At 45.8% G+C, this 27,249-nt stretch overlaps 1 protein-coding gene across 2 annotated transcripts in view; it reads right to left on the bottom strand.

Moving 5' to 3' along the window:
* IFT172 (intraflagellar transport 172) overlaps positions 1–27,249 on the bottom strand; it is a 1,218,930-nt gene that overhangs the window by 980,773 nt on the left and 210,908 nt on the right. For both annotated transcript variants that reach the window (XM_069605452.1, XM_069605451.1), the window contains exons 8-10: positions 14,493–14,707; positions 10,875–10,998; positions 10,215–10,310 (exon numbers count right to left, since the gene is read on the bottom strand). In XM_069605452.1, the coding sequence (XP_069461553.1) occupies positions 10,215–10,310; positions 10,875–10,998; positions 14,493–14,707 (435 nt within the window). The remainder of the gene's footprint in view (positions 1–10,214; positions 10,311–10,874; positions 10,999–14,492; positions 14,708–27,249) is intronic.

The following is a 27,249-nucleotide window of genomic DNA, read 5'->3' as shown; positions in this document are numbered from 1 at the left end:
AGAAAGTGGACCCAGCAGATCAGCTTTCCGTAAGGCAACTTCTCAGGCTGATGGGCAAGAGCCGGGGAAGTACAGGTTACACTGGGAAGATGGCCTCTTCTACAGTGAACCAACTGAGTCTGAACCTGGAGATTACAAGCGCCTTGTAGTGCCTCAAGAAAACAGACAACAGTTCTTACAACTAGCCCATGAGATACCTTTGGCTGGTCACTTGAGTTTCAAGAAGACCAAGGAAAGGCTCTCTCTCTACATTTATTGGCCAAAAATGGGGGCTGAAGTAGATAAGTACTGTAAGAGCTGCCATACCTGCCAGACTTCTGGTAAGGTGGGTTCCAAGAATGTGGCACCTTTAGTGCCCCCCCCCAGTTGTAGGAGTCCCATTTGAGAGTCCCCTTGATCCCCCAACCTCCTCAGGCAACAGGTTTATCCTTGTTGTAGTAGACCATGCTACTAAGTACCCTGAGGCAATTCCTATGAGGACTGTTACAGCTCTGGCTGTGGCTAAGGCCCTCCTTGGTATTTTTACCAGGGTTGGGTTTCCTAAGGAAGTAATCTCTGACAGGGGGTCAAATATTATGTCCCACTACATGAAAGCCATGTGGAAAACCTGCGGAGTTACTTACAAGTTCTCAACAGCATTCCACCCTCAGACAAATGGATTGGTAGAAAGGTTTAACAGAACCATGAAGAGCATGATAGGTGCTTTAGAGGAACCCCTTAAACGAAAGTGGGACCTTCTACTGCCATGCCTTCTCTTTGCTTATAGAGAAGTCCCTCAGGAGAGAGTAGGTTATTCTCCCTTTGAGCTTCTTTATGGCCATCCAGTCAGAGGTCCATTGGCCCTGATCAAGGAGGGGTTGGAGAGTGCTCCTTCCCCCAAGCCAGTCAGAGTGACCGACTATGTGATAGGTCTCCGACGGAGAATGTCACACTTGATGGCAGAAGCAAGTGACAACTTGAAAGCTGGACAAGCTCTGGTCAAGCATTGGCATGATCAGAATGCTAACATGGTTGAGTTCACTCAAGACCAGCTAGTTCTCGTTATGCTCCCAACAAGGCAGTGTCAGGTTTCCTTCCTTTCCTTCCCCTATTCAGGCTATTTTCCCTTATTCAAGTTTCTTTCCCATTATTTCTCTTTTATTATCCTTTTTAGATTAGCCTTGTGTGGGTGGGAAGTTTTCTATTGTAGTTGGTTTGGCCTTAACTTCCTGATTCAGAATCCTGGTTCTGACCCAAGGCAAAATGGAGTTTCACAGTGACAGCTCTGATTGGTTGGAAAACACTGCTGAACAACAATGAACATTCTAAACTGTCACTCTTTGCCTTTAATCATCTAAACCCCAGCTGAGAGGACGTGTTTAGTGGCTGCTCCTGCTTTAGACTTGGGCCTGGTGGATTTTATCCTTCAGGCGTTAGCAGTTGAGCGGCTACTTTCTTGGGGGTTTCAGGAGAAGCTATCAGCTGTCAGGAATTCGTTTTGAAGACAGGAAACTCTGAAGATCTTTAAGAAATTGTGCTGGAGATAAGTGACTTTGTTTTAACTGCAGCTCTGTTTATCTTAATGACATTTAAGTGAGAACTCGTAAAATTTAACCTTTGAATTTATATTTTTGAACTTTGCGCGAGCGAGTGTTTTCCAGCATGTGTGATTTGTAGCGCGAGAATCGGCTCGCCGCGTTAGAACTCTATAGCGCGTGTGTTTTCCAGCACGTGTAATTCCTAGCGCGAGAATCGGCTTTCCGCGTGAGAACTCTATAGCGCGTGTGTTTTCTTAGCACGTGTGCTTCCAAGCGCGAGGATCTGTTTGCCGCGTGAGAACTCTATATCGCGTGTGTTTTCTTAGCGCGTGTGCTTCCAAGCGCGAGGATCTGTTTGTTGCGTGAGAACTCTATAGCGCGTGTGTCTTCAAGCGCGTGTGCTTCAGCGCGAGACTCAATTGCGCATGTGGTTACCTGCGCGTGTGTTTTAACGCGTGTACTCAACCGCGTGTGAACTCTTTTGCACGTGGGTTATAAGGCGCGTGTGAATAGGCGCGAAAATTCATCAGCGGGGAGTTTACAAGTGCGTGTGTTATCTGCGCGTGATTCCGTTTGCGCGTGAATTCTGCTTCACGTGTTTTTACAAGTGCGTTTTTTTTGCGCGTGGACTTTCCTTACAGTGCGCGTGTTCTTCAACGCAGGAAGTTTCTAACGTGCAAATCTTCTGTATTGAGATTATCCGCGTGTGTGTTTTGCACGTGTTTCTTCAAGAATTCACAAACTTTATTGAATTGTAAAAAGTTTGAAAAAAACAAAGGAAAAGTTTGAAAGAAGAAGAAAGAAAAAATAAAGACTATTTAACTGGACAACTAGTGAATTTTTGGAAAAAAGGCAAAGAGCAAAACTTTCCAGGTTTGCTCAAATTAAGAAGTTGCTGTGAATTTCAAGAGTCTCAAGTAAGAGAGATTTTCAGCTTCTTTACAAGCTTCTCTAAGAAATTTCAAGAGAAGAACCAGGTATGATTCTTAATTATTAGTTAAGGATTTAAAGTCTTTCCACTCTTAAGGTTGAGTAAGTAATAAAAGGATTTGTATCTGCTTTTCTTATATCCTCTGCAGGTTCAGCTTTGGTTAGCCTTGACACAGTCAGCCTGGTGTTGTTTTGTTATCCACTTCCCCCTTTCCCTTTGGGGTGTAGTTTGCAGAGCTGAATTGAAACCTAGTTCTGTGAATTACATTTCAGGGGGATTGTCGGCGGTTCAGCAGCTTCCGCGGACACAGGACCTCTCAGCCTGACAGGCAGAGGGCCTTGCAAGACAAATGGATGAAACCATTCAAGGTTGTGGGAAAACTTGGAGAGGTCAACTATCTGGTGGATCTGGGCAGACCCAGGGAAGCTCCCAGAGCATTCCACACCAATCGCCTCAAAGCCTATGTCTCTAGACCTGAAGTAGGAGCCTTGCTTCTAGCTTCATCGGAAGAGAAGGAGGAGAGTGAAGCTCTACCTGACCTCCTTAGAGGCTTACCTTTGGATGAAAAGGTTGAAGGAGTTCATCTCTCTTCAGATCTGACACCTGAGCAACAAGAGGAGTGCAAATCTATGTTAAATCAGTTTTCCTCCCTGTTCTCACTTTCACCAGGCTTGACCCCTTGGGGCCAGCAAGCATGATATTCTCACTGGTGACTGTCTGCCAGTCAAAAGCAGAGGGTACAGAATGTCAGAACATGTCAGAACCCACATCAAAGGTGAGGTCAAGAAGATGCTTGATCTCGGGGTAATAGAGCCCTCTACTAGTCCATGGTCTAGCCCAGTTGTTTTAGTACCAAAGGCAGGATCCAAAGAGTTGAGATTCTGTGTGGACTATAGAGCTTTTAATGCAGTCACCAAGTCTGATGCCCACCCTTTGCCAAGGACAGATGAGTTGGTGGATAGGCTTGGCGCGGCCAAGTACCTCAGCACATTTGACCTTACGTCAGGCTATTGGCAAATAGCCCTGACAGACCATGTCAAGGAGAAAACTGAATTTTCTACCCCAGTAGGCTTATACCAATTCAAGGTTATGCCTTTTGGACTGAAAAATGCACCTGCTACATTTCAAAGGATGGTAAACCAAGTTCTAGCTGGGATGGAGGACTTCTGCATGGCATACTTGGATGACATTGCAGTCTTCAGCCACTCCTGGGAGGAACATGTGAACCACCTGGAACATGTTTTGCAGGCTCTTGAGCAGGCCCATCTTACCATAAAGGCAAGTAAGTGCCAAATTGGACAGAGTAAAGTGGTCTACCTTGGGCATGAGGTAGGAGGTGGAGAAATAAGGCCTCTGCTCAGCAAGATTGAAGCTTTGCAGAATTGGACAACGCCTACTACTCAAACCCAAGTGAGAGCCTTCCTAGGCCTCACTGGGTATTACAGGAATTACATAGAGAACTATGGGACCATAGCTTCTCCACTGAATGTCATCTCCTCTCCTAAATTCCCTAAAAAGGTAAAATGGAATGAGGAGTGCAATCAGGCATTTGAAAAGCTGAAGAAAGCTCTGTGCCAAGCACCAGTACTAAGAGCTCTTGACTACCACCAAACTTTCATTGTACAGACTGATGCTTCCAATGTAGGTATAGGTGCAGTCCTTAGCCAACTGGATGAGAATGGTAGGGAGCACCGCATTTGCTTCATCAGCCGTAAGCTGAAGGATCCTGAGACAAGATGGGCAACAATCGAAAGAGAATGCTTTGCTATTGTGTGGGCACTGAAGAAGTTTAGGCCATACTTGTATGGTTCTACTTTTGTCATTCAGACTGACCACCAACCCTTGAGATGGTTGATGAAAATGAAAGGGGAAAATCCAAAACTATTGAGATGGTCAATCTGCCTTCAAGGGTTTGATTTCACCATTGAGCACAGGTCAGGGTGTCGCCATCAAAATGTGATGGACTCTCTAGGATGTATGTCATCGACTAGAGGCATGAGGTTCATCCAGGAGTGGATTAAATCTTCCTGTCCCTTAGTCTGGGGGGGCGAGTGTTAGGGAGAATTCTCTGTTTAGGCTGAATTTCCTAACCTAGTGAGTCCCCCAGCAGCTTTGCTGGATTTTTGGGGTTTATTTTTTTCTCCTGCCAAGAGTGAGACTCTTTTACCCTCACTCTTGGGCATGATTTGAGTGTGTTTCTTTGACTCTAGATGTGTTTAATGGGCTATGGGGTCTTTTACTCCATAAGGCTTCATGTGTTTTTGTGATGTGTGTTACACAGCACTCTCAGTGCAGTAACACAGGGGTGTCATAGTGACCCCCCAGTATAGACTCCATACCCTGGGACTGACTACTGTCTCCCAGGGCACGTAAAGTCACCATTGACTTTACTAGTCTCAAATTCTGAACAGAACCAGTACAAACCATCATATTGTGGACGTACTGGCCGGGGCAATTCGACTGCCCCGGGGTCTGTTAGTCGAGGGGGCACGTCTCCGTCCCCCCGATAGAGTTTTGGCTGGTGGCAGTGAATACTACTTTTTACATTCGACCGCAAATATATTCCTATGGGATTTTCTCATTGTTCGAGGCTACCAACTTTAATTATTTAATTCCTATAGCCTTGAACATACCACCGGTTTATTTAATTAATATTAATTCTCCGGTTGGTATTTTTTGCCAAGACTTGGTTCTAAAATGGCATTTGTGTTCTCTTCTGTGACTCCAACCCAAGTCGAGCCCTTTGTTCCACTTTTTGGCGGGCTTCTCCACAGAAGCCTCCAAAAGTGGTGCCACTCTGTCTGGGTACCACAGGGGGTGCGGGAGGGGGTTTAGGCACCCTGGACTGAGTTGCCTAGGCAACTCAAGTCGCACTCCGTCCTTATTGGCCCAAGTGGTGAGCAGGCCGGCTCACCACTTAGCATGTTTGAGGGACAGCTAGGCTGAGTGAATGGGGGTTTTCTGCATAAAAGCAGGGCTTTGGGGACTGGAACTTTAGAAGCCGCCACAGGACCTAAGATCCTGACAAGGGAGAAGCTGAGCCGACCTGCTACGACACCACCGGTGGAGCCCTGCTGAACCGTCTCACCACTTTTCCCAACGACAGAGGCGATCTCCAGCCCGGAGAGTCTTCTTCCTTCGACTGGTGGGGATAACCAGTCTGCTTCCTTTTTCGCTTCTTGGGACAACTCGTGGCCGCCATGCCTGTGCCAAGCACCCCGGCAACCGGGATACCACGTTTTACCACTACTGCGAATCCAAAGGTAGTACCTTTAACCGGAAAACTCAGCGGCTGGTTTCTTCCCTGGCACGACCTTCATCTTTCCTCCACGTCGAGATCTCCTCTTCCTCTGGACGAATCCGCGACTTGCACCCGCTGCCAGGAACAACTGCCCCCGCTGGTGGATCCTTTCCACCTAAGGTACCGTGTTCCGCCTGGCTTCCCTTGCAACCGACTGTACGGGGTAGATTTAGCCCCCGGCTTTCGAACCTGGGTTAGCCTGGGACACCCTGGCTAAACTTTTCTGAGCCTAACTAAAACCTTTCTGAACTCCCTGCAAGACTTTTTAAGCCTGTTGTCATTGTGTGATCTTGGGTGCATTTGTGCCCTGCTCTCACCAAGAGTGGGCCCGGCCTATGGACTTTGGCTCACAAGTAACTTTTGACTTTCCTGCCTTGCTTAAGAGTTCCTAAGTATTAGTGTGGTGTATTTCCCTACATTCTGCCTTTTTCCCTCTCTTTTCCGTTAACTTATTGGAGTGCCATCTATAGTTAAGCGCTCAGCTCTGTCTGGAAATAAGTGGTGTTAACTAAGACTTGTCTGATAAGGAATAAGGGATGTATATATAATAATAGTAACTGTGTTTAGAGTGATTTACAATATTAGTGCTGGAGTGTTTCAATAAGTGTGTTTTTAAATAAATAATTATATACCTTGATACCAAAGCTCTGGTCAGGGTTTGCTTGTGCTATTGTATCAGAGTGCCTATTGTGTATACTTTACATACTGCCTACCTCTTCTTGACGGACGTCTGACTGCTCAGCCACAGCTACCAGGTAAATCTGGGTGGTACAGACTGCTACCAAGTGGGTTTACTGCCAACACCTGTAGTCCTAAATCTTTTGCAGTGATCCCCAAGGGAACTGCACAGGTTTCTGTGTAACAACCTCGCAACCAGAAGAAGTCCAGGACTGGCAGAAAGGGTCGTTTTGAAATTTGGTGACCATCTGTTGGGAATGTACAGCCCTATCCTTGGGAGGAAAAGCCGTCCCTGAGGAAGAGTCCAGGAACACTCCAATGAATTGGAGCATTTGAGAGGGCGCCACATGGGCCTTCTTGAAGTTGATGGAGAAGCCCAGTCTGTGCAAGAGGTGGCTGGTGTGGGTGAGAGGATTACAAAGAGGATTACAAAGCTTGATCCTGGGAGTGGGATCTGAACAGCTAAGTAGGGGATTATTTGAAATCCTCAGGCTGGCCGCTACCACTGCCAACAGCTTGGTGAAAACCCTTCGTGCTTCGGATGGATTGGCATGTGAAAATAGGTGTCCTGGAGGTCGAAAGACACCAACCAATGCTGGAGCTCTAGGACCTGGAAAATCTGCAACAGTTGTTACCATCTTGAACTTTTCTGAGGAACTTGTTCAAGAGCCACAGTGCCAAGATGGCTGGCAGCCCTCTGTCCCTTTCTGGAACCAAAGAAATTTAAAAAATGGTTGTAGGTTCTTTCCCACCTTTCTCAAATAGGGAGAAAACCTCCTGCTGGTCCGGAACACAAAGTGTCTAAAAGGCTGGGGGTTAGTCTGGGGGACACCGTAGGAAAGGGATGCAGTACCCTTGGATAACCACTTGCAGTGATCATGCCTCCAAGGTAATTCTGTACCATTCATTGGAATGATGCAACAGACATCCACCTAGAGCCAAAGAGTGAGAAGTTCTCAAGGTGTTTTTGGAGCCATTGCAGTGCTGAAGGGGACTGAAGCGGGAGCAGATTGGGATGTTTTCCCACCCCTGCCTCTCAGCTCTTGTCTGCTAGATGCTTGACATTTCCCTCTCTGGCTGTGATAGATGTAGTAGAATAAATGTTTTCCTTACCAGGATTGACCTGTGCATTTATATTGATTGGCATACAGCCGCCATAGCAGTTTAGCAGCGGCTTTTGAGGCTTGCAACGTTTCCAAGCTATCATCTCCGTTTGGGCCAAACAAGTTAGAACCATCAAATGGCATGTCCAATAGTCTGGTTTGTACATCCGTTGCTAAGTCGGACTTCCTTAGCCAGGCAAAATTCAGTGACACAGAACTTGTATCCATGGCCTTTCCAATGCAATCAGCCGCATCTAGTCCAGATTGAAGCGCTTGGCACATATCGTCCTTACCATCATCCACAATGTTACAGAAGCCATCCATCAGCCATACTTCGGAGACATGTTCTGCCACTTCAGATATATCCGCTCACAGGCTGTCGGTGTATTTGGTGAAGGTGCATGTTGCATTAATGTATTTTAATGCCATACTGCCTTATACAAACATTTTCTTTGATAAGTCATCATATTTCTTGTTGTCCCTCTTTGGAGGCAAAGAAGTATATGCGCTGGATTTAGTGGCCGATCTTGCTGTCTGCATTACCAGAATCTCAAGGCTGGGGTAGAAAGTCTGGGTCAGAGGTTGCTGGTTTATACTTCCTTATCAGATCCTGTGTGCCGCTAGTGAAAGGCAGGGTTTCTTCCATCGCTACAGAAAAGGATCCTCCAAGGCAGCATACTGTGGGCCTCTGTTAGAAATATCATTGAGGTCGAACTCCGCGATTTCTTTAGCAGGAGGACCCCAGCATAAAGCATCTGCAACTTTAGTCACTGCTCTCCTGTATACTACATTAGGATGCCCATGAGGGTCTGGATATTAAAATTCAAACTCTGGCGTAAGTGTCAAGACCACTAACATCTTTCAAGTACATAGCCAGTTCTGTCCATCTGGCTTATCCTGATTGAATCTCCTTGAGTCCTAGAAGTTGTTAGAGACTCAAAGGCGAATGGGATTGAGTCGCCATCCAAGATGCTTTGAAAAGATCCCAAAAAGTATTTTCTTGACAGCAGAGCGAATCTCGAAGTAGAAGATATATCAACATCGATGGGCCTTTAAGAATTGGCACTGATACGACATCGAAGAAATTGGAAGCCGTTGATACCAGCGATGGAGTCGAAGGCTCTGAGGTTTTCCCTAATGCTGATGCCATTACCAAGCCCTTGGGCGCAAAGGATGAATGAGAATGATATCCTACCGGCTTTGTCGAGCACAGTGTAATCGACTGTCTCCCTCCCCCTTTCTCCTTAAGACCCGCCTTTTTTCGAAGACCTTATCATTTTGCAACGGAAATCCTCCCATTCTTCTGCCGCAGCAGATTTGTAAGGAAAACATACCTGTCTGTTAGGAGGAGTCGACGACAAATACCTGAGTCTATTCTTTGAAGGAGAGGATGATAAATGTTGGGATTCACTCCTTGAATGGGACCTCTTCCTGTGTTTCTTGGCTCTTTTTGGGATCTCTCTGGTGATCTTTGAACCGTCACAGAGCTTGTCCTCTTGGAAGACTTATACTTTGATGGGGTTGTACTGGGTGATTGTGATATTGAATGCACAAGAACCAATTTCAAAGCCCTCTCTGTCAATGCCTTTGATGCCCTTGTCTGACAAGAACTTCAATTAGCTACGACGTGTTCGGAAACCAAGGCACCAAAGACAAACTTTGAGAGTTTCTGTCAGTGACATCTTGGTGTCGCAGTCCTGACACTTTTTGAACCCGGAAGGGTAAGGCGTTGAAATGTTTAAGGATTTTATCAAGTGCATCAGAATAATGTTTCAGAGATGTCAAAGATAGATCCCAAGATCAGCTGAGCATGCTTAAAGGAACTGAGGACATGGGGCCCAGTGCGACCGATTAGTACCAGCGCAGACATCACTTCAAGCCTGAGAATACTGAGAGCACAGAGGGACCTTGATGCCAATGCCGCACGGTACCCCCTGCTGTGAAAAGTTTTCCGAGATCTGCTGCCACATGACATATCTAAGATGAGGAATCCATTTGACGCATACATACAGCCTCCATCCATATTTTTAATGTTATGTTGTGTACTAGGTTTTTCACTTTTGTTAATGAATTAGCCAACATTTGTTTTTTTTTCTTGCGTCAACAGATCATTAGACAAACAAACATTCACAGATTTGAATATTCACAGATTCGAAATATGATCTATTTAAAAGCATTGTCTACTATTGGACAGTGTTTTTCTCATGTAAACTCGGCTTCTCAGCCACAGACTTCTTGTCTCCTCTACCAGTCAGCATCATCTGGAATTCCCATCTCAGGCATCCTTGCAGTGAAAATAAAGGTGTGCAGGAGTGCACCAGTGAAATATATTAAAACACATATAAAAACAAAGATGCACTGCCACCAGCCTGTTTAGGACACACTAACAAAATAGTGAGAAACACATTTCACTGAAAAAGAAGTGGGGGACAGGTGCCCTTAACTTGTATGCTTAAGGGAGGCAGAAATGCTACATAAAAGGAAAAAGGGTGCTTGGGTTCCCTCTCTATTGGTAGCCTTAGGGACTGAACAGTACTTTTTCCAAGAAGTGAGTCGCAATGGCAAATGTGGTGAGAAAAGTACCCTGCTTCCCAAAAAAGGGTGAGGGGAACAAATGATATACTGGGGTCCCAGAGACTGAGGCTGAAAAGCAACAAAAAGGAAAGTATTTTCTAGAAGCTTACCTGGCTTGGCCCCACATATGTCATTTCAAACTTATTCTTATAGATGCTTCTTCGCAAGCAGCAGTCAAATTGCTCCACCCCACCGCATAAGGTGCCCTGAAAGAGACCGCAGAAACATGAGAGAGACAAACACTAAGCGCTCACACCATCCAAGAGCAAATCATGGAATAAGAGTACATACGGACACAAAGAACTTATCGAGAACAGCAAACAGCTGCAGTGTGAACACACTCCTAACAACTATCTAATTTCCAAAAAACAACAAGGATGTGAGAGGGGCTAAGGCACCATCTCAAGACACCAACTAGAAAGCTCAACATATAGGTAGATCATAATGACAGAACCAAGCATTTAGGTATGTGCTGTTATACTTCGTCTATTGGCAGAGTATTATCATGCTTTCGCATTCAGCGTTGGTTATGGGCAACACTTCATCAACAAAACTTTAAAACAATATTTGAATGGATTCTATACAGATGTTTGAGTGTCACAAGAAAGAAAATGTGAAATTGTGTCCAATCGTTGGGCCTTCAGAAAGACACGAACACACGCCATTAAATACGAACACGAGGCAGCCTACGCACTCCGAGACATTTTAAGACTGTGATAGTTTACAAACATCAGATAATTGGATTTCTGGAATACACACAGAGTACTCACCGCACACAGCCGAGACCCATCACGTTTCCAAGACAAGACGGTGATGGTGTATAAATTGGGGATCTCCTTTGCTTTAGCTTCTTCCCAGGCACTTCTGCGTGGACTCCAGTTCAGCACTCGAAGCCTAATGAAAATGATGACGGGAAGTAACAAGACCTTTAAGCCAACCATAAACAAGGAACACCCATCTCAATGTCATCATCTGACACCAGAGCACATGCTATATATAATGCGCATGCCAAGAAAGGTGCTATGGAGCAAGGAAAAACAGTGAGAGGCCCAGGGAAGGTGGTTCCTGACACGATGGAGATGTGCGCCTACGATTCCACAGATCACTCAGAATTGGGGGGTTTGGATGCAGGACTTTGGCTCATTCAATCTTAGAGGATCCTCTAATGGATTAGCAATCCCAGAATGGCAGGTTCAAGAACAAACGGCAGACTCCACTGCAGGGATCTCAATGGTAGAGCTTGTTCCATCTCCAGGGAGCCATGGAAAAAGGCTCCATGTATGGGTTTTAGCGCAAGGATGCTCAACTGTGGCTTCCGATAAGAGCTCCTGCTCTTATTTTCTTGTCCTGAATTGTATGTTTTCCGTAGTGAGTTTTCATAACAGGCTTCACTAATCTGTGCATCATGGTACCTAATAGATGTTAGGGCTCTGAAGGTGAGGTGCCCTTGCAGATGGCACCAAAACCACTGAGAGCCTCTGGGACACTTTTATTCGGAATATGTGGATCCTAGGCATGTGTCTCTGTCCCCCACCCTCGACCTCCTCCTCTAACTGTCTTCCCCTCTTATTGTCTCCCCATTCACCTTACCCCAGCCACCAGTCCTCTGCCCCTCAGATGTTTCACTCCTCCTATCCTTGTCTCCACCGTTTGTTGACCTACTTGCTGCTACTCTTCTTCTCCCGGAACAAGTCTCCTCCACCATGAGTCGCCTCCACCATGAGTCTCCTCCTCCCGCCATTCCTCCACAGAGATACTTTCCTTGCACACAGTACCATGCAATTAACACTCGAAATTCTCTTCAGCTGCAACACAAAGCGAACACCCTCTGTGCAGAATCCCTTTCACTTCTAAACCAATAGCCCAACTGCTCCAACAATCTCCTCCACAAGCTGCTGCTTCCTTCTTCCTCCTGTTGGTCTCTTCGTCCATCTCCATTTCTGACCTCATCCAAAAATGCGCACTTCCCGTTTCCTGTCCCTTGTGATGTATCCTTCCGCCTGTGCCGATTGGTTTTCTTACTCTACCCAATCTAGCCTGCTCTTCCCCTACCTGGGTGTGTGGGTGTGACTAAGCCTTGCCCACTTCCTCCATGTGTGACCGCCAAGCCTCAACCATTGCGGTATAGAGAGTTCACTGAATCAGAGCGAGCTCTGGATTTCTTCCTTAGTATGTTTCGGGAACAAGAGTTCATCCTTCCTTCCCTGGCACCCATCTAGTTTATCCCTGGTGGGTTCGTGGGATTGGTTTTGTGTCCACGAGTCTTGATGGTCTCTCATTGTGACGTTCTTGGCAGGTGTTGTGCACAGCTGCAGCTGCTCCCTCTCTATTCCCCATGCCATTGCGCGGCAGCACGCCAGCCCTTCGGGGGATGAGGCTTGTTGTTGCGGTCTTGCATTCTCAGTTTGCAAAAGGGATATCACTGCTGCTTCTTTTACTTGGCCTAGGGAGGGAAGAATACTGGCCTTGTCACAATACCCATTGTTTTCCAAGACTAAAAATCAGGTCTAATTAGCTATTTGTTCCCTGGAAAATTATGGTGGCAGGAACCTGGCAAGCACTTGCCAGTCATTTTGAATTTAAAAGCACAACCGCTTTTTTGTGCATAGCTCCCAAGCAGTACTCTTGCATTAGTCTATGAAGGAAAGAAACAGATGGGCTTATATGGTACTGGCCAGGATAAACAAGGTCAGACCTGGGGAATACCTGAATAGGATAGCTGTAATTCCGGGCTCAATCCACATCCTATATAGAAGGCACCTCCAGCTTTCAATATTCCTATAACATAAGGTAATCTGTGCCTAATCCTTTATCAATTGCTATGAGAAGGTCTAAAGGACTGAGAAGCAACTAGTTGCAGCTCTGTTATGGCATCTGCTCAGGAACAAAGTGCTGCTGGCAACTGCGGATACAAGACTTCCTAACTGAATGAGTGCCCTCCCTTCCATTGAGTCAGCAGGAACAGTTAGGTTAAAAGCCTACAAGACGACACTGGTCCCAGAAGAAGCCTTACTGATGCCCATGCATGACCTGCCACGAAGGGGTGGGAGCACTGGAGACTGGACTAATAACAGATAGTCAGAGGCCTTCATTTACCAAAGACTATTTAAAACAAAAAACCCTTTTTCAAACGACACAGGCACTCAAAGGTCCCCAAGTCTCATCTTATCTGCACTACTGAACCACCGTCTCCACCCTCTGGCTATTGGAACTGCCTTGAGGCACTGTACTGCACCCCAGCATAAAATCGCCTTTGTGCCCAACCCAGCAACACCTCAAGAAACTCTGAAGTCTTCCTCCCTGCGGGCAGACCTTCCTCACCAGAGTAGCTGTTGCCTAATCAGAGACTGTCTCTGCCACTAGTGACCTTTGACTTTCCAAACACTTTACTAACTATTCTGATAGCAGGCAGTTACTTTCACATAACCACAAGCACTAGCCTACTGTCTTCACACTTCTATATTACACCTTATGGGGCAGTGTGTTCCTTTCGAGGAAATCCGGACATGCAACTTTCCTAGCGTTCTTGAGAAAGCTTGACGTCTGCTCATTCTGATCCTGAACACACCAGGTGACACTCACAAGCGGATGTTACCTACCTATAATTCTGTATTACCCCTTTCCTGCGCATTAAAGATAGTTATAAACTAGCATATTGTGTTTCCATTTACTTATTGAATGTTATAAAGAGGTGTGCTTTATCTTTAACCACCCTGTTGTCCCCATAAGAGTTCTGCCTTGGCTGCTCTGTGACACTTACCACTAGAGAGTCAGGCAGACTTCAGGGAACCATTGGTACCTTCTTGTGGCCCGGGGCCTTTCACACCCCGAAGACCGGGGCAGGAAGGAATCTCCATAACATCCACTGTTTGTTACATGGAGTAACTGGTGAAACAGAGACGTGCCCAGTATGAGACAACTAACTACTGTACTAGGCTTACCAACAAGGGTTGGCCATTTCACTTCATCTCCAACATTGAGAGTACAAGTCTAGGTTTTAGTGGCAAAAGACAGAGTGTTTAGTGACTGCATCAACAATCTAGTTTTATGATGAGGCCATAAAACAGTTATAGAAGATGTATGATGGGCAGAGACTGAATACATGATGGTAAAAGATGTGTGATGAAGAGGGAAATCATACATCAACACCGAGCGCGTATGCTCACAGTGTAAAGGAAGAGTTAGCAGCGATAGCAGGCATGTACAACTGTAGAACACATGAAACAAAGTGTCAACCGTGCGGCTTTCCTGTCTTACCATAGGAACACTTGCTGTAGATGATCAAAGCATACGTGGGCCATCATGGTATGGAGCATTATGAAACAGGAACTACTGGCAACGCAAGATAATGGATTTCAGTTTGCATTTCTTCCCTCTCAGGGCCTTACCTGTCATAGCTGCCGACAACAACAGCCTGCCCGCTTGGACTGGTAGCTGCTGCTGTAAACTCCTTCTCCGATGGGTCCCGGCTGTAATCAAAGGTCTGGATCACATGCCCCTCTTTCCCATAGGCCACAATCTTCTTGTCACAGCCTCCGGCCACAATGCTGTTGGAGGCCCAGGCAAGGGCATAAGGAGGGCATGGGTGGGTCACAAGTTTACCCTAAAACCATCAAAGAAGACAAAGCTGTCAGAACACAACCAGCATTTAGGGCTAAGTTCTAGAATACTGTAGCCAACTATCTCGGTCCCACTTTAGTTCTTAATATGATACAGGCTTATTTAATGTTCTATTTCAAAAGGGACAGAAAAGACTTGGTAAGGCAACTTTAGCTTTTTGCTCAGAGAAGGATTTCTCTTTAAAATGTTCAAAACACTCAAGTAATAAAGTGCCCACATGAGCCCAATAGCAAGCATTACGCGAAACTCTGATCCAGCAATAGATAACAGAATAAAAAAGGGTATTTCCCAAATTGTTTGTTTACAATTGTTCGAATAATAGGGGTTCTAATTGACCTTCTGCACAATTGACCGTATGGTCAATTTAATATATATTATGGGTTGGGTTGGTGTAATAATAATATAAGGGGATTTGGAGGGGCTTTGGGGTGGGGGTTGGATTGGGTGGAGGACTGCGGGGGGGTTTCCCCCCCGCATATATATCCTAATTGACTGTTTAAATTCGGTCAATTGTGCAGAAGGTCAATTGTTATTCGAACAATTGACATTCAAACAATTCGTATACAACCTAAGAAAGGGCAGAGTCAACAACTGCATGGCAACAATGATTGCTTACAACATTGCAGAATAGGGGAGCATTAATAAAGTTGCAAGCTGGACAAGTGTCTATACAAGGTACTAGTATGTACCAGAAAACACACACACACACAAACATCACATTAGAGTTTACAAGATCAGACGCACTATTGGTAGAGGACAGGTACACTGAACATAGAAACAGAGCAGTGGGCAGGGAGGGGGGAAAGCTAGCAGAATTAAGTGTAGAAGCTATAAAGGGCAACTCAGATATCCCATCAGTTCCCCAGGGAGTATTTCTTCTCATGTGAGATCTTCTCGCTCAGACTAATTCTCTCAATCCACTCATCACACAAAGGCGTTTTCCTTAGTAACAATCGGTGTACAATAAAGGGAGATTCAGTGCAGGAGAGAACACACCAAGACTGACAGACTCAGACATCTGGGAAACATACACCAAATAACCTGCTCAACATGATGAACATGATCCACATGATCCAGGACACTCTTATCAAAGTGTAGCACCCATTCCCAGTCCCATGTGATCTTATCGAAAAGAATTTTAACGAATGAAATGTTACTAAAAAATGTTACAGAAAAAAGAATATATATATATAAAAAAAAATATTAAAAATAATGGGACTGCCGCCTCAACCCCACCCTCCCTCACCCATTTCCCCACAATTCCACTCCACCCGAACCACCCCCATACCTTTTAACCACCTATATATTTAGATTTCAGTGTTTTTTCAATAACATTTCATTCGTGGTTTTCTTTTCGGCAACAATCACTGGATACTCCCATTCACAATCTCAATACATATAAATATCTGTACCCACCTCAACCTGGCAAGATCAGCAGATGTCAGAAGCACACAATTTGCAACTGAGCATTTTCAACAGAATCCAATACAAGTGGTCAATAATTTTTTAAATGTTTTCAATTTAGAATTTATTGGTTTTAATACATACAAATAACGGGGAACAGGTAAAACTTCATTGACATTTTGATATCATCTCGTTTCATTGTGGCGTTTCAACAAATCTGAACAATTGTCAATATTAACTTTCCCTTCCCGAAGTTTGTTACTGTGTCCCTTACCCTCCCCCCCTGGACAGTCGGTTTAATCTGTGCAGATCGTTGGCAGAGGTATCTAGTTCGTTTTGGTTGAGGCTATGATTTTTCTTTGGTGCTGTTCCGTAAGGGTATCCAGATGTCTATTACGGTGGATGGGTGGTGTACAGGCTTTTCTCCATTATGTGATTAAGTTGAGTCTCGGGATCTTTGGTTCACTGTTATCTTGAGTTTGGGACATTAAGGGCGGCAAAGTCACACCATAATTCTTTGTTGCGTGCGCCTTTTCCATGGAGTGTTGTGGTAATTTTCTCCATCGTATATATGTTTACTGCGATGTTGTCCATTCCTTTTTCGTTGGGAGGCGTGGGGACTTCCATTTGGTGACAAGATCTGCTCTCGCTGCCAGTAATAACAGTGATGCTATTCCTTTTGTCCTGATCAGTACGTCTTCATCTTTGTCTAGTCTGAATAGGGTCATGAGGGGTGCTGCAGTCCTCTCAACCCCATCAATCTGTTTGACCCATCCCAGCACTTCATTCCAGTATATGCGTACTTTTGGGCACACCCACCACATGTACCAATAGTCGGCGTCCATTCTGCATCCTCTCCAGCATTCTGTGCTGTTGGTCTGGTACATTTTGGAGAGTTTGTGCGGGTCATATTGCCATCTATGAAGTAGCTTTATTGGGTGGAGTTTGTATTGCGCGGCGCGGCGATTGATATTTGGGATGGTGTTTTACATATCATATCCCAGGCTTGTTGCCTGAATTTTCTTTTAAAGTCTTTCTCCCACTTGTCTCTGAGGTTGGAGGTGGAGTCTTGGTTTTTATTGATCAAGGCCTTGTACATGCATGATATTAGTCCTTTGTTCGTGGTGGTCGAGTCGAGGATTTTCTCAAACGTGGTTAGTTCTCTGCGTATTTTGGAGTGACATTCCCGTTTGGATAAGGCACCTTTTAGGTGCAGGTAGAGGAATACCAGTATTGGGTGCAGTTGGAGGGCTTCCTCTAGTTCGGATATTGCTATGAATTTGTCTTCCTTCCAGAGTTGTCCAACTCTTTCAAGCCCTGCATCAAACCAGGTTTGGTAACTAGCGTGTTCGGGGATTTCCTCCGGGATTCCTGGAGCCCATAGATGGCTAAGGGGTGACAGACAGATTGTTATGCCTGCCATTGCTTTGCCTTCCTTCCATATTTCCCATATCATCCCCAGGATGGGGTGTTCGCGCAGTTTCCCTGTGAGCTTTGGTTGTGGTACCCACAGCCATTCTGAGAGTGTCGCCGGGGTCAGGTTGTCATTGTCCAGTTGTACCCATTGTAGGTCCTCTCTGTTTCTTATGTGGGGGACGAGGACTTGTAGCTGGACTGCCTGGTAGTATCGCTCTATGTTTGGGTAGCCGACAGCGCCTAGTTCTTTAGGTAGAATGAGAGTTTCGTATGGTATTCTAGGCTTTTTCCCTGCCCACAGGAATCTGATTATTGCGTTTTTCACTTGTTTGAAGAAGCCTTCCGGGATCTTTATTGGGAGGACTTGAAATGGGTAAAGGAAGCGTGGGAGACTAACCATCTTGATGGCGTTGAGGCGGCCCATCCATGAGATTGTGAGGGGTTGCCATCTCGTTAGGTCAGCTTGGAGAGCGGATAAGAGCTGTGGAAAGTTGGCTTCATATAGATCGGCTATGTTTCTCGTGAGATTGATGCCCAAGTAACGGAGCGTTGGCCCTCCAATAGTGAGTTCTAATTGGGTGAATTGCGATAACTGCTGTGGAGTGGGCTCTTGTATCGAGAAGAGGATGGATTTGGTTCTATTGATTTTGAAGCCCGATAGCAAGCCATATTCTTCCATGAGTTGTATGGCACGTGGAATGGATGTCAAGGGGTTCTGGACATGGAGAAGGATATCATCTGCGTACAGGGCTAGTTTGTATTCCCTTCCCTGTACACGTAGGCCCTTTACCCTTTCGTCAGCTCTAAGCGTCTGTGCTAGGGGTTCTAGGAACAGTGCGAATAGTATCGCCGAGAGCCGGCCTCCCTGCCTCGTACCTCTTGTCAGTGGAAAGCATCGGGAGTACTGCGAGTTCACTGTTACAGATTCTTGAGGTGAGGTGTATACTGCTTTTATCCCTGTCTGAGAATCGGGCCAAGTCCTATTTTCTTCAGTGTTGCTTCCAGGAAGGGCCATTCGACTCTGTCGAAGGCTTTTTTTGCGTCGATCGAGAGAAGTGCAGGTGTGTTCGGCATTTTCTTGGCCTCGTGTATCAGATGGAGAGTCTTGCGGGTGGAGTCTGCCCCTTGTCTACCAAGGATGAAACCAACTTGATCTGTGTGGATTATAGAGGGCATGTGCATTTTGAGTCTTGTTGTGAGGACTCATGTGTATATCTTGGCGTCAATATTGAGGAGGGAAATAGGACGGTAAGACGCTCGCTGCTTGGGGTCTTTGCCTTCTTTCGGAATGACTGTGATGAGTGCTTCAGAGAAGGAGTCGGTTGCCGTGCTGGTTTGGAGGATGTGGTTGAAGAGTTCGACCATGAATGAGAGGAGGGGACCAATGAAGGTCTCGTAGAATCCTGCAGTGTAGCCATAATTTCCAGGGGTTTTCCCAGTCAGGAGTCTTTTGATGGTGTCTTCAATTTCTTTTTCAGTAATAGGAGATTCGAATGCCTCAGCTGTTTCTTCGGTTATTCTAGGCATAGTTATGTTGTTCATATATTCGTTGATGACTTCCTCTTCTGCTGTGGCTTGGTCTGTGTATAGTGTCTCGTAATATTTGGCGAAGGCTTCAGGGATGTTGCCAGGGAGGTTTGCATGCAAGTCTGTTTAATTTTCTATGGCTGATACCCATCTTTCTGCTTGCTGAGCTCTTAGTCTGGTAGCCAGTAGTGCGTCTGCCTTATCTCCCTTCTCATAATGTTTCTGTTTCAGAAATTGAAGTTTGTGGACGACTTGGCTTATCTCCAGCTAGCGCAATTCCTCTCTCTTCTCGTTCGCCTCAGCTATTTTTCTTTCTCTCTCGCTGTCTGAGGATTGTGCGTCTCGATCTAATTGTGATATTTCATTACTGAGCTTGTTTTCTATGAGGGTTCGTTCTCTTTTCTTTGCGGCTCCTTGTCTCATTAATATTCATCTCCAGGTCGCTTTCCCTGCTTCCCATACCGTTTGTTTTGAGACTTCACCTGTGTTATTCCGTTCAAAGTATTCACCGATATCTTTCTCCAGTTGGTCGCGGAACACCGGATTCTTCCAGAGTGTTTCATTGTTGCACCATTTCGTGCTCCTGTAGGGAAGTGCGATCTGTGTGAGGGTGACTGTGACCATGTCATGGTCTGACCAATTTATGGGGGTTATCTCTGACGTCGACATTGCTTGCATTAGGCCCGTTAAGAGGTACATATAGTCAATTCTGGTATACGTAGTGTGTGGTGTGGAGTAGAAAGTGAACCCTGGCCGCTGGGGGTTCATATAGCGCCACGCATCTATGAGTTTGTATGTGTTCATCATCTCGACCACTTCTGTGCGGCTAGCCTCCGGTGGGTTGACAGCATGCGGGTTACCAGATTGTCTGTCAAGTGACGGGTCTGCCCACATGTTGAAGTCGCCGCCTAAAATCATTTCACCTTCTGCTTCGGTCATGACTTTGGCGATTGTTTGTTGGAGGAATTTTGACTGGCCTGTATTGGGGTGTATATAGTGGCCAAAGTAATGGTGGTGTTTTGTATCCTGCACACTAGCATAAGTGCTCTACCGCTTATATCTGCCCATGTTTTCAGCACTTCCATGTTGAGTCCCTTACTTATTAGTATGCCTACTCCAGCTTTTCTGAGTGGGACCGAGCCCCAATATTCAGTTTCAAATTTGGCGTACAGAACCTTTCGTTCTTCTCCTCTCATATATCTCGTTTCTTGTAAGAATAGTACGTCTAATTTGGCTCTTTTGAATTCTCTGGTGATTAGTGTTCTCTTGGTGGGAGAGTTACTCCCTTTGACGTTCAGTGTTCCGATTCTAATGGAGATTGGCCTGTCGATTGTGGCCTCTATGAAATTAGCCATTGGTATTTGTCCCTTGTTTGTTCTCGAAGTCCTCTCTTTTATCTTTTGCTGCCAACGATCTGTGCCTCTGTCGTTTAATATATCTGTCTGTCTTAAGCTTTTCAGCCTTCCCTCCCTTGTTCCTTTCCTTGTTACTTTTTATACCCCTCCCCTCTTCCCTTAGTTCCCTTTATACCCGTCCCCTCTTCCCTTAGTTCCCTTTCCCTCCTTTGTCACTTCTTGCCCATGTTTTCTGTCCTTGGTTGGTGGCGTCTGGATTGGATTGGATAAAAACTGTCAATCCAATGTCAGACCACCTGGGTGAACCAATATCGCTCGGTCCGTGTTTTCCCAAGAATCACTGTAACAGTGTGAACTCCCATCTCAATCCCCCCCCCCCTTTCTATATAAAACGCAATTTTAACTTTTATAAAAAGTATATGACCTGGTACGGGCACTTCTTAGGCCATGTTTTTCTTGTCGTTTCGCTCTTTCTTCCAGAGGGAATCCTTTCGGATGCTTCTGACCTCGTGTCGGCGGGTTTTGGTGCTTTGGTCCGTGCCATCGTCATTGGACTATCAGGTCAGGTCTCTCAGAGTTTCCTCTGTTTAGGTTCTGAACAACCAGGCAATCTTTTCATTTGTCGTTATCTGGAGTGTTGTTGCTGCGTCTGTATTTCCTGGAACCCATCACTCTCTTTCTCCTTGGTCCCTGCAGTTACCATCGTGTTCTCCCTTGCTCAGGTTCTTCTCGATCTGTATCCTTTGGGGCCGTTCCTAGGAGTTTGGTTATGCATTCTCAGATCTCCTCTTCGGTTTTCAGGTGTATTCTTCTACTTCCATGCTCAAATGTGAGGGAGAAGGGGTATCCCCATCTGTATCGGGTACCTTGGTCTTTGAGCCATTTCGTGAGTGGGCTACATAAGCGTCTCAGGGCTAGAGTGAGTGGAGATAGGTCTTGGAAGATGTTAATCTGGGCACCTCCTAGTGTAAGTGGACCTCCGGACCTGGTTTTCTCTAGAATCCTGGTTCTATCATGGTACCTATGGAATCTGGCGAGGACTGACCTTGGACCACCCGGCGCCCCTCCGGCCCTATGTATCCGTTCCGTCTTGGGTTCATTAATATCTTCATCGGCCTTCAGGATTTTGATAATGTCATGGATTGTTTTCTTGAGGTCTCCCTCTGTTTCACCCTCTTGTTCCGGAATACCGAAGAAACGCAGGTTGTTCCTTCTTTCACGGTTTCCTAAATTGTCCATTTTTAGTCGGAATTCTTCCTCTCTTTTCTCTATTTCTCTCATTCTCAGGTCCATTTGTGTTTCGAGGGTATCTATTGAGGCTTGGTTGTTCTCGATCCCTTCAAGTCTTTCTTCGATGTTCTCCATTCTTTGGGTTATCTTCTCTATTTTGCCACCCAGGTTGACTCCCATGTTCTTGATCTCACTTAGTAGTGCGGCGATGTCACCTTTTGTGGCAGCAGCTCCTATTTCGTTGTATCCATTGTCGATATGGTCTCTGTGCCTAGGGGCTGTGGGGGCGAAGCCTAGGCGTATCTGGCGAGTTTCTCTTTAGTGTTCATATGGGGTCGCTACCGCTGAGGAGGCACACGCCCCTGTTCCGGGGGCCCAACCCTCAGTGCAGTAGGCTGTGCCTTCGGTTTTGGTTTGATTTAGGTTGATTTTGGTGGCGCTCGGCACTCTGTGGGCGAGTAGCTGGGAGGAGTTCCCTGGGTCTCTTTGTGCGTCTTGCACCTCATCTGGGGTGCATTAGGCAAGGGGAGTGATTCGTTATCACTTCTCTTTTTGGATGGATGTTGTTCATTCTCTTTGTGTTGCTTCGGCTGAGGAGGCACACGCCCCTGTTTCGGGGGTCCAACCCTCAGTGTAGTGGTAACCTCTGTTGGGTTCGAAGTGGGTTCTCTTGTCCCTTGCCGCAGAGTGGTACCCTGTGGGGATTGTTTGGTTAGGAGTTATATGGGTTCCTTAGGGCGGCTTTGCGCTCTTTCCGGGGTGCGGATGATGGGGGGTTGCCTTATTGGTGTCGTATGTCTCAGGTAGTTGTTATCTTTTCCCAGTCACGTAGGGGCTTGTGGCCTGCTTTATTCATGGGCAGTGGGGTACTCGTGTGGCCGTACCTTATTTGGGCTGTTTTCTTTGTATCATTGCGCCTCAATCGCGTTGCAGCAGAGCAGTGCGTATGCTGTGGCGTTTAATTTTCTTTTTCTGTACTTTTTATATTTAGCTATGCAGGGATCAGGGCCCCTTTCACTCTTTTTCGGCCTTGCTCCCGGTGTATTAGTGGATTGCTGCCTGGTGGGATACCTCACATTCATAAACACTGCTCCCCATGCTCTCGGATGCAGGGTGCAAGGACGCTCACCCGTCCGGGTCCCGTGCGCTCCTCCCACTTGTAGGGGCCTTCCGTGTTGCGACCTTGGGGGTTCCTGGGTTCTGTGTGTGTTTTCGTGGCTCCCTCGCGGCCTGCGCCTCCTCCCGCTGTGACCATTGAGGAGGCCCCGCCCGCCGCAGCAGCTAGCAGGCCGCCTACGGGTATCGCTGCGCTAGGAACTCCCGGGTTACTGGAGAAGCGGTGGGAACTCGCTCGCGGGGCCCGGCACTTTTTATTGTTTTATGGTCCCCCAGGGACCACCGCCTGTGTGGGGCTGGGAACTGACACCGCATGTGTCTTATCGGGAGTCTTCTCGGGTCCGAGTGGGCACTGGGCCCCACTGCGGGGGTGCGCACTTGTCTTTTTCGGGGGGAGGGACGGAGGCCGCTCTGGAGATTTCGCATGGGCTGTGCGGGTCCGGCCAGCTGCTCCCCAGGTCCTCTGTGTGCGGATGGCTTGTTCTTCCTGCTTGGCCTGCTGGGGAATACGCAGTGTCGCCAGGGTTTCCCCTTCGCACGTTTGTCCTCGTCTGGGCCAAAACTTGGCTCCTTCTCGTTTCCGGGAGGGATGTGGGGGGGGGTCATGAAGGGAGGCTCAATTCGTCTCACGTACCTGCGGATGCAGAGCTTACACATTGATGATGTTCATCCGTGCGCCCCCTGGTGGCCAACCGGGTCAATATTTTTTTGTATATATTGGCGCAAGCTTCAGACCAGCACATGACATCAAAACCAGTGTCCAATATCGCCTTCCAGTCCAGAAAGTTGACGTCTATGAGATCCACCCTCACCCCTATTCACCAGCGCAAAAAGAATCTGGCCAATGGCTCTTTTGTCCATCCTTCCTCATCCCAGTCTAAACACATAGCCTCACTGATGTCCACTCAAGACGCCCCGTAAACAGAATCTCTTATGTGTTAATAGCTGCACTGCTCGGACGTAGGATGGATGCCGTACCTTCTCTGTAACTAGGGGCCCTTCTATCAGGTCCCAGCGCCGTTCTCCTGCAGGAGCAGATGAATAGCCCACCTAGTCCCTCAAACCAGTATATCCAACAATCTATAGAACAATTATTGAATTGACCAGAATGGGGGAAAAGGGGAATTGGAGAACAAAACAAATGGTCAGGAAACACTGGAGTCCTCTACTGCTTGGAACTTTGGAACTTTGGTTACCTGCAAAATACAGTGATACATCAACAGTTAAATTCTAATAAAACAACTCACTGCCAATTTACTATGTACCTTCCGAGGACCCCTTGTTACCTGACATTCTCTGTACAGATACTTAGAGACTCTTGAAGAATCTTAACTTTTCTTTTATACTTGCTTGGCTCTGCTGAATTCTTATAACTACAAACTCCACAAACACTATCTGAATTTCCTCTGTGTTATTAAGAATCTTCAATTGTTCGGTTATTTTACTTTTACTTGTACTTGTAAGACTGGAATGCCTTTGAATGCTTGCTGAACATAACAACGTTCTTTCTGCTAAATTCTTAATTGTCTTTAAATTGCTGAGGTGACTTGACTTGTATTTCTATTGATTGATATTATTTTCATCTGTAGAAATATTGCATCTTAGTTTTATACCATACGCTGTTATTTTCATCAAGCTGAAAAGATTTTAAACTGATGCAGCGCTCACGATACCAGATAAACGCTGCCCTCTTTATTGAAACCGCTGCGCTCGATCACTGGATCGCGAAAGCATAACAAAAAAAGTTTGCTGACTTCAATCAATGCGCGCTCGCTTTAACTTGAAGCCGCTCACAACCTCCGGAACGAAACCGCGCAGAAAAGATTACCGCGACTTTGCATATCTCCTCAGCTACGACGCTACAAAAACAATAATGCGTATTGCGAGGAACTTCCTGGACACGCTGTTGCACGTAGTCTGGTCCTTTCCTCAAATAATGCCGAACCACGAAGCCTTATGAACGCCTCTGCTCACGCCGCTTGTTTTCTAACGACGCACGCAAGCTGATGGATTTATTTTTCAAATGCTGTGCGCACATTTATGAAACGAACATTCATTTGAATATTGTAGTTAGTTTCTTATACAAAATTATTTACATTTGTTGATCAACATGCTGTCTTTGACTTTCCATGAATTAATAACTTGAAATTATGGACTTTTCAAAAAAATAACTGAACTTGAGTTAACTCAATAAAAATATAACTTTTCTCACAAATTGGTTAGCATTACAGAGTCACTTATCTGAATTGTCACTTCACAGGCTCTTTCTGAAGAATTCTATTCTGGTATTCTGAAGTTTTCTTTAGTTTCTCTCCTTGAAATTTCTGGAGCTTAGATGTGCTGTGACCATCCATGAGCTGATCTTGAATGAAAGGCAGTTTAGAACCTTTCCTAAGGTTCCAAACTGCATCACAATGGCCAATGAATCACTGCTGGACAGGAAGTACTCCACCATCTTGAATTGGGACAATAGTGGCTGGCTGATATTATAGTTAAGTTAAGGAATGCTTTTTTTCCTATGCAATGAGCTAGTAATACCTAACCTAATGTCTTCTATAACCCAGGGACCGGACACCTTCTTTTGCAATTCACTGCTAACAGCTAATCAGCTCAGCACAGAAAAAAAGAGAAGGTGCAGTTTTCTATGCAGTTCCTAGGGGTCGCTGTCTTTTAATGCAAGCAGACAGCATGTTTCTTTCACTGTACTGTCCTTTCAACATCGGGCTTGGGTTTTGAAAGTGGCTAGTTTGTCCTGCACCACCACGGAAAAAATCCTAAACTTCTTCCACGACGGAATGACTCCTAAACCCCTCGGGGCCCTCCCTCCGTTGCTTGGCTACTATACTAGAAGGCAGTGCTCCATGAAAAGTGACATAGACTTATCTTGCAATTGTTTGCAAGAAAACCTTCCCTCGAAGATGTGCATACCCACAAATATTCATGCAAATGAATATTTTAGTCATCAACATGATAATTTGGGAAGTTTAAGGAGACAGAACAATGTCAGGACATGTGGACCCTTATTTTGCAAGGAAAACAGATTGTTTGAAACATCCCCTCACCCTAACATTGTTGGGAGGGACTGTACATTTCTCAGTGAAACAATGATTTACAGGAGAGAAGCGAGTTGCCATTGCATTCATTGCCAGCATTCCTTGCATGCAAGCCAGGCTTAACTCTCAGAACGTGTCCTTCACCTTCCCTTGGTCTACTACCATGTGATGAAGAAGGATGTAGGGACTGCCCGCAAGCGAATGCAGTTCCCATCATAGCACAATAGTCTCAGTTAGACTAATGAAAGGTATCACAACTTGAAACTTTGTGAATGTCCTGCCTATGGGAAATCTTTAAACGCCTTTTTAATGGACTTCACACCCTCTGCGATAGGGGAGGCAACACCATGCTAAAGACACAAAACCCCCATGGTAGGAAGGGCATCTTGATGCTAAAGATTTTATCCCATAAAGTAAATAAGAGCTTGACTCAATGTTTGCAATCTAGCTTACACTCACCCAGGACCTATGCAATAATATCTTGCAGGACAGCCTTGGTATCTCTTCTAATTGTAATACCCAGGTAGCTAAAGCCCCTGCCCCCCCGCCCCACATGAACTATCCAGGCTGGCAGAAGGCATGCCAGGGCAAGATTTAGAATTCATGAATATTCCAGGTTTGTTTCATATTCGCTTTGAAATAGGATAGACTGCCAAATACTTTCAGTAACTCAAGCAAGCCTGTGGCAGATGGTTCAGGAGAGAACAAAACCAGAAATCATCTGCTTATCGCAGACCCTCAGATGTTTTTCACTACCATCATAGCCGTTTATATGCGTGGGTGTCATAATACATGCCGAATAGTCTTATTGTCTTATACTGAACACTGCACCCTTGTCTTGAAAGTTTGCTTTCCATTCTGGTTTTAGTTCTTCCATTCATGCGACAAGCACTGCTTTGCATGGTCAGATTCGAACCCCTTAATCCTTACAGACTGCGTTGTGTTCAGTGGGCCTTTCCCTCTCCACCAAGTCAAAAACACTGTCACTGCTGAAGCTAAAGCGGTCACTCTGCTCCGATGTGTCACATGAAATTGATGAACACGGGGACCTCACTGATCAGCCGAACCATTGAAGTGGTTCTGCATCAAAGCTACCCCATGCATCAAGCTCTTCACCATGATCTACACATGCCTCCACCAGACAGCACCAGTATACCAGACCAGTAAACTATGAAGGTGCCGCCAAAACCACCAAACCCATATCAGTGAAACTCTGAAACCCTAAACTCCCTTTGCCAAACTAAACAAAAATCTTGCAATATTTCTCAGTAGGGAATAAAAATAAAATGCTTGCACACACAGACTCTAGATATTGTCCGTCCATCCCAAACCTTCTCCTTTTTTAGAAAAAAACACCTCAAATTCTTACTATTCAAGGTTCTCGTTGCTCACCAGCCATATTAATAGCCAACACACATTGACGT

This window comes from Ambystoma mexicanum, chromosome 4p, assembly GCF_040938575.1.
Source record: "Ambystoma mexicanum isolate Mex_15411 chromosome 4p, UKY_AmexF1_1, whole genome shotgun sequence".
NCBI classification, from domain to species: domain Eukaryota; kingdom Metazoa; phylum Chordata; class Amphibia; order Caudata; family Ambystomatidae; genus Ambystoma; species Ambystoma mexicanum.
This window is presented reverse-complemented; position numbering and strand designations above follow the sequence as displayed.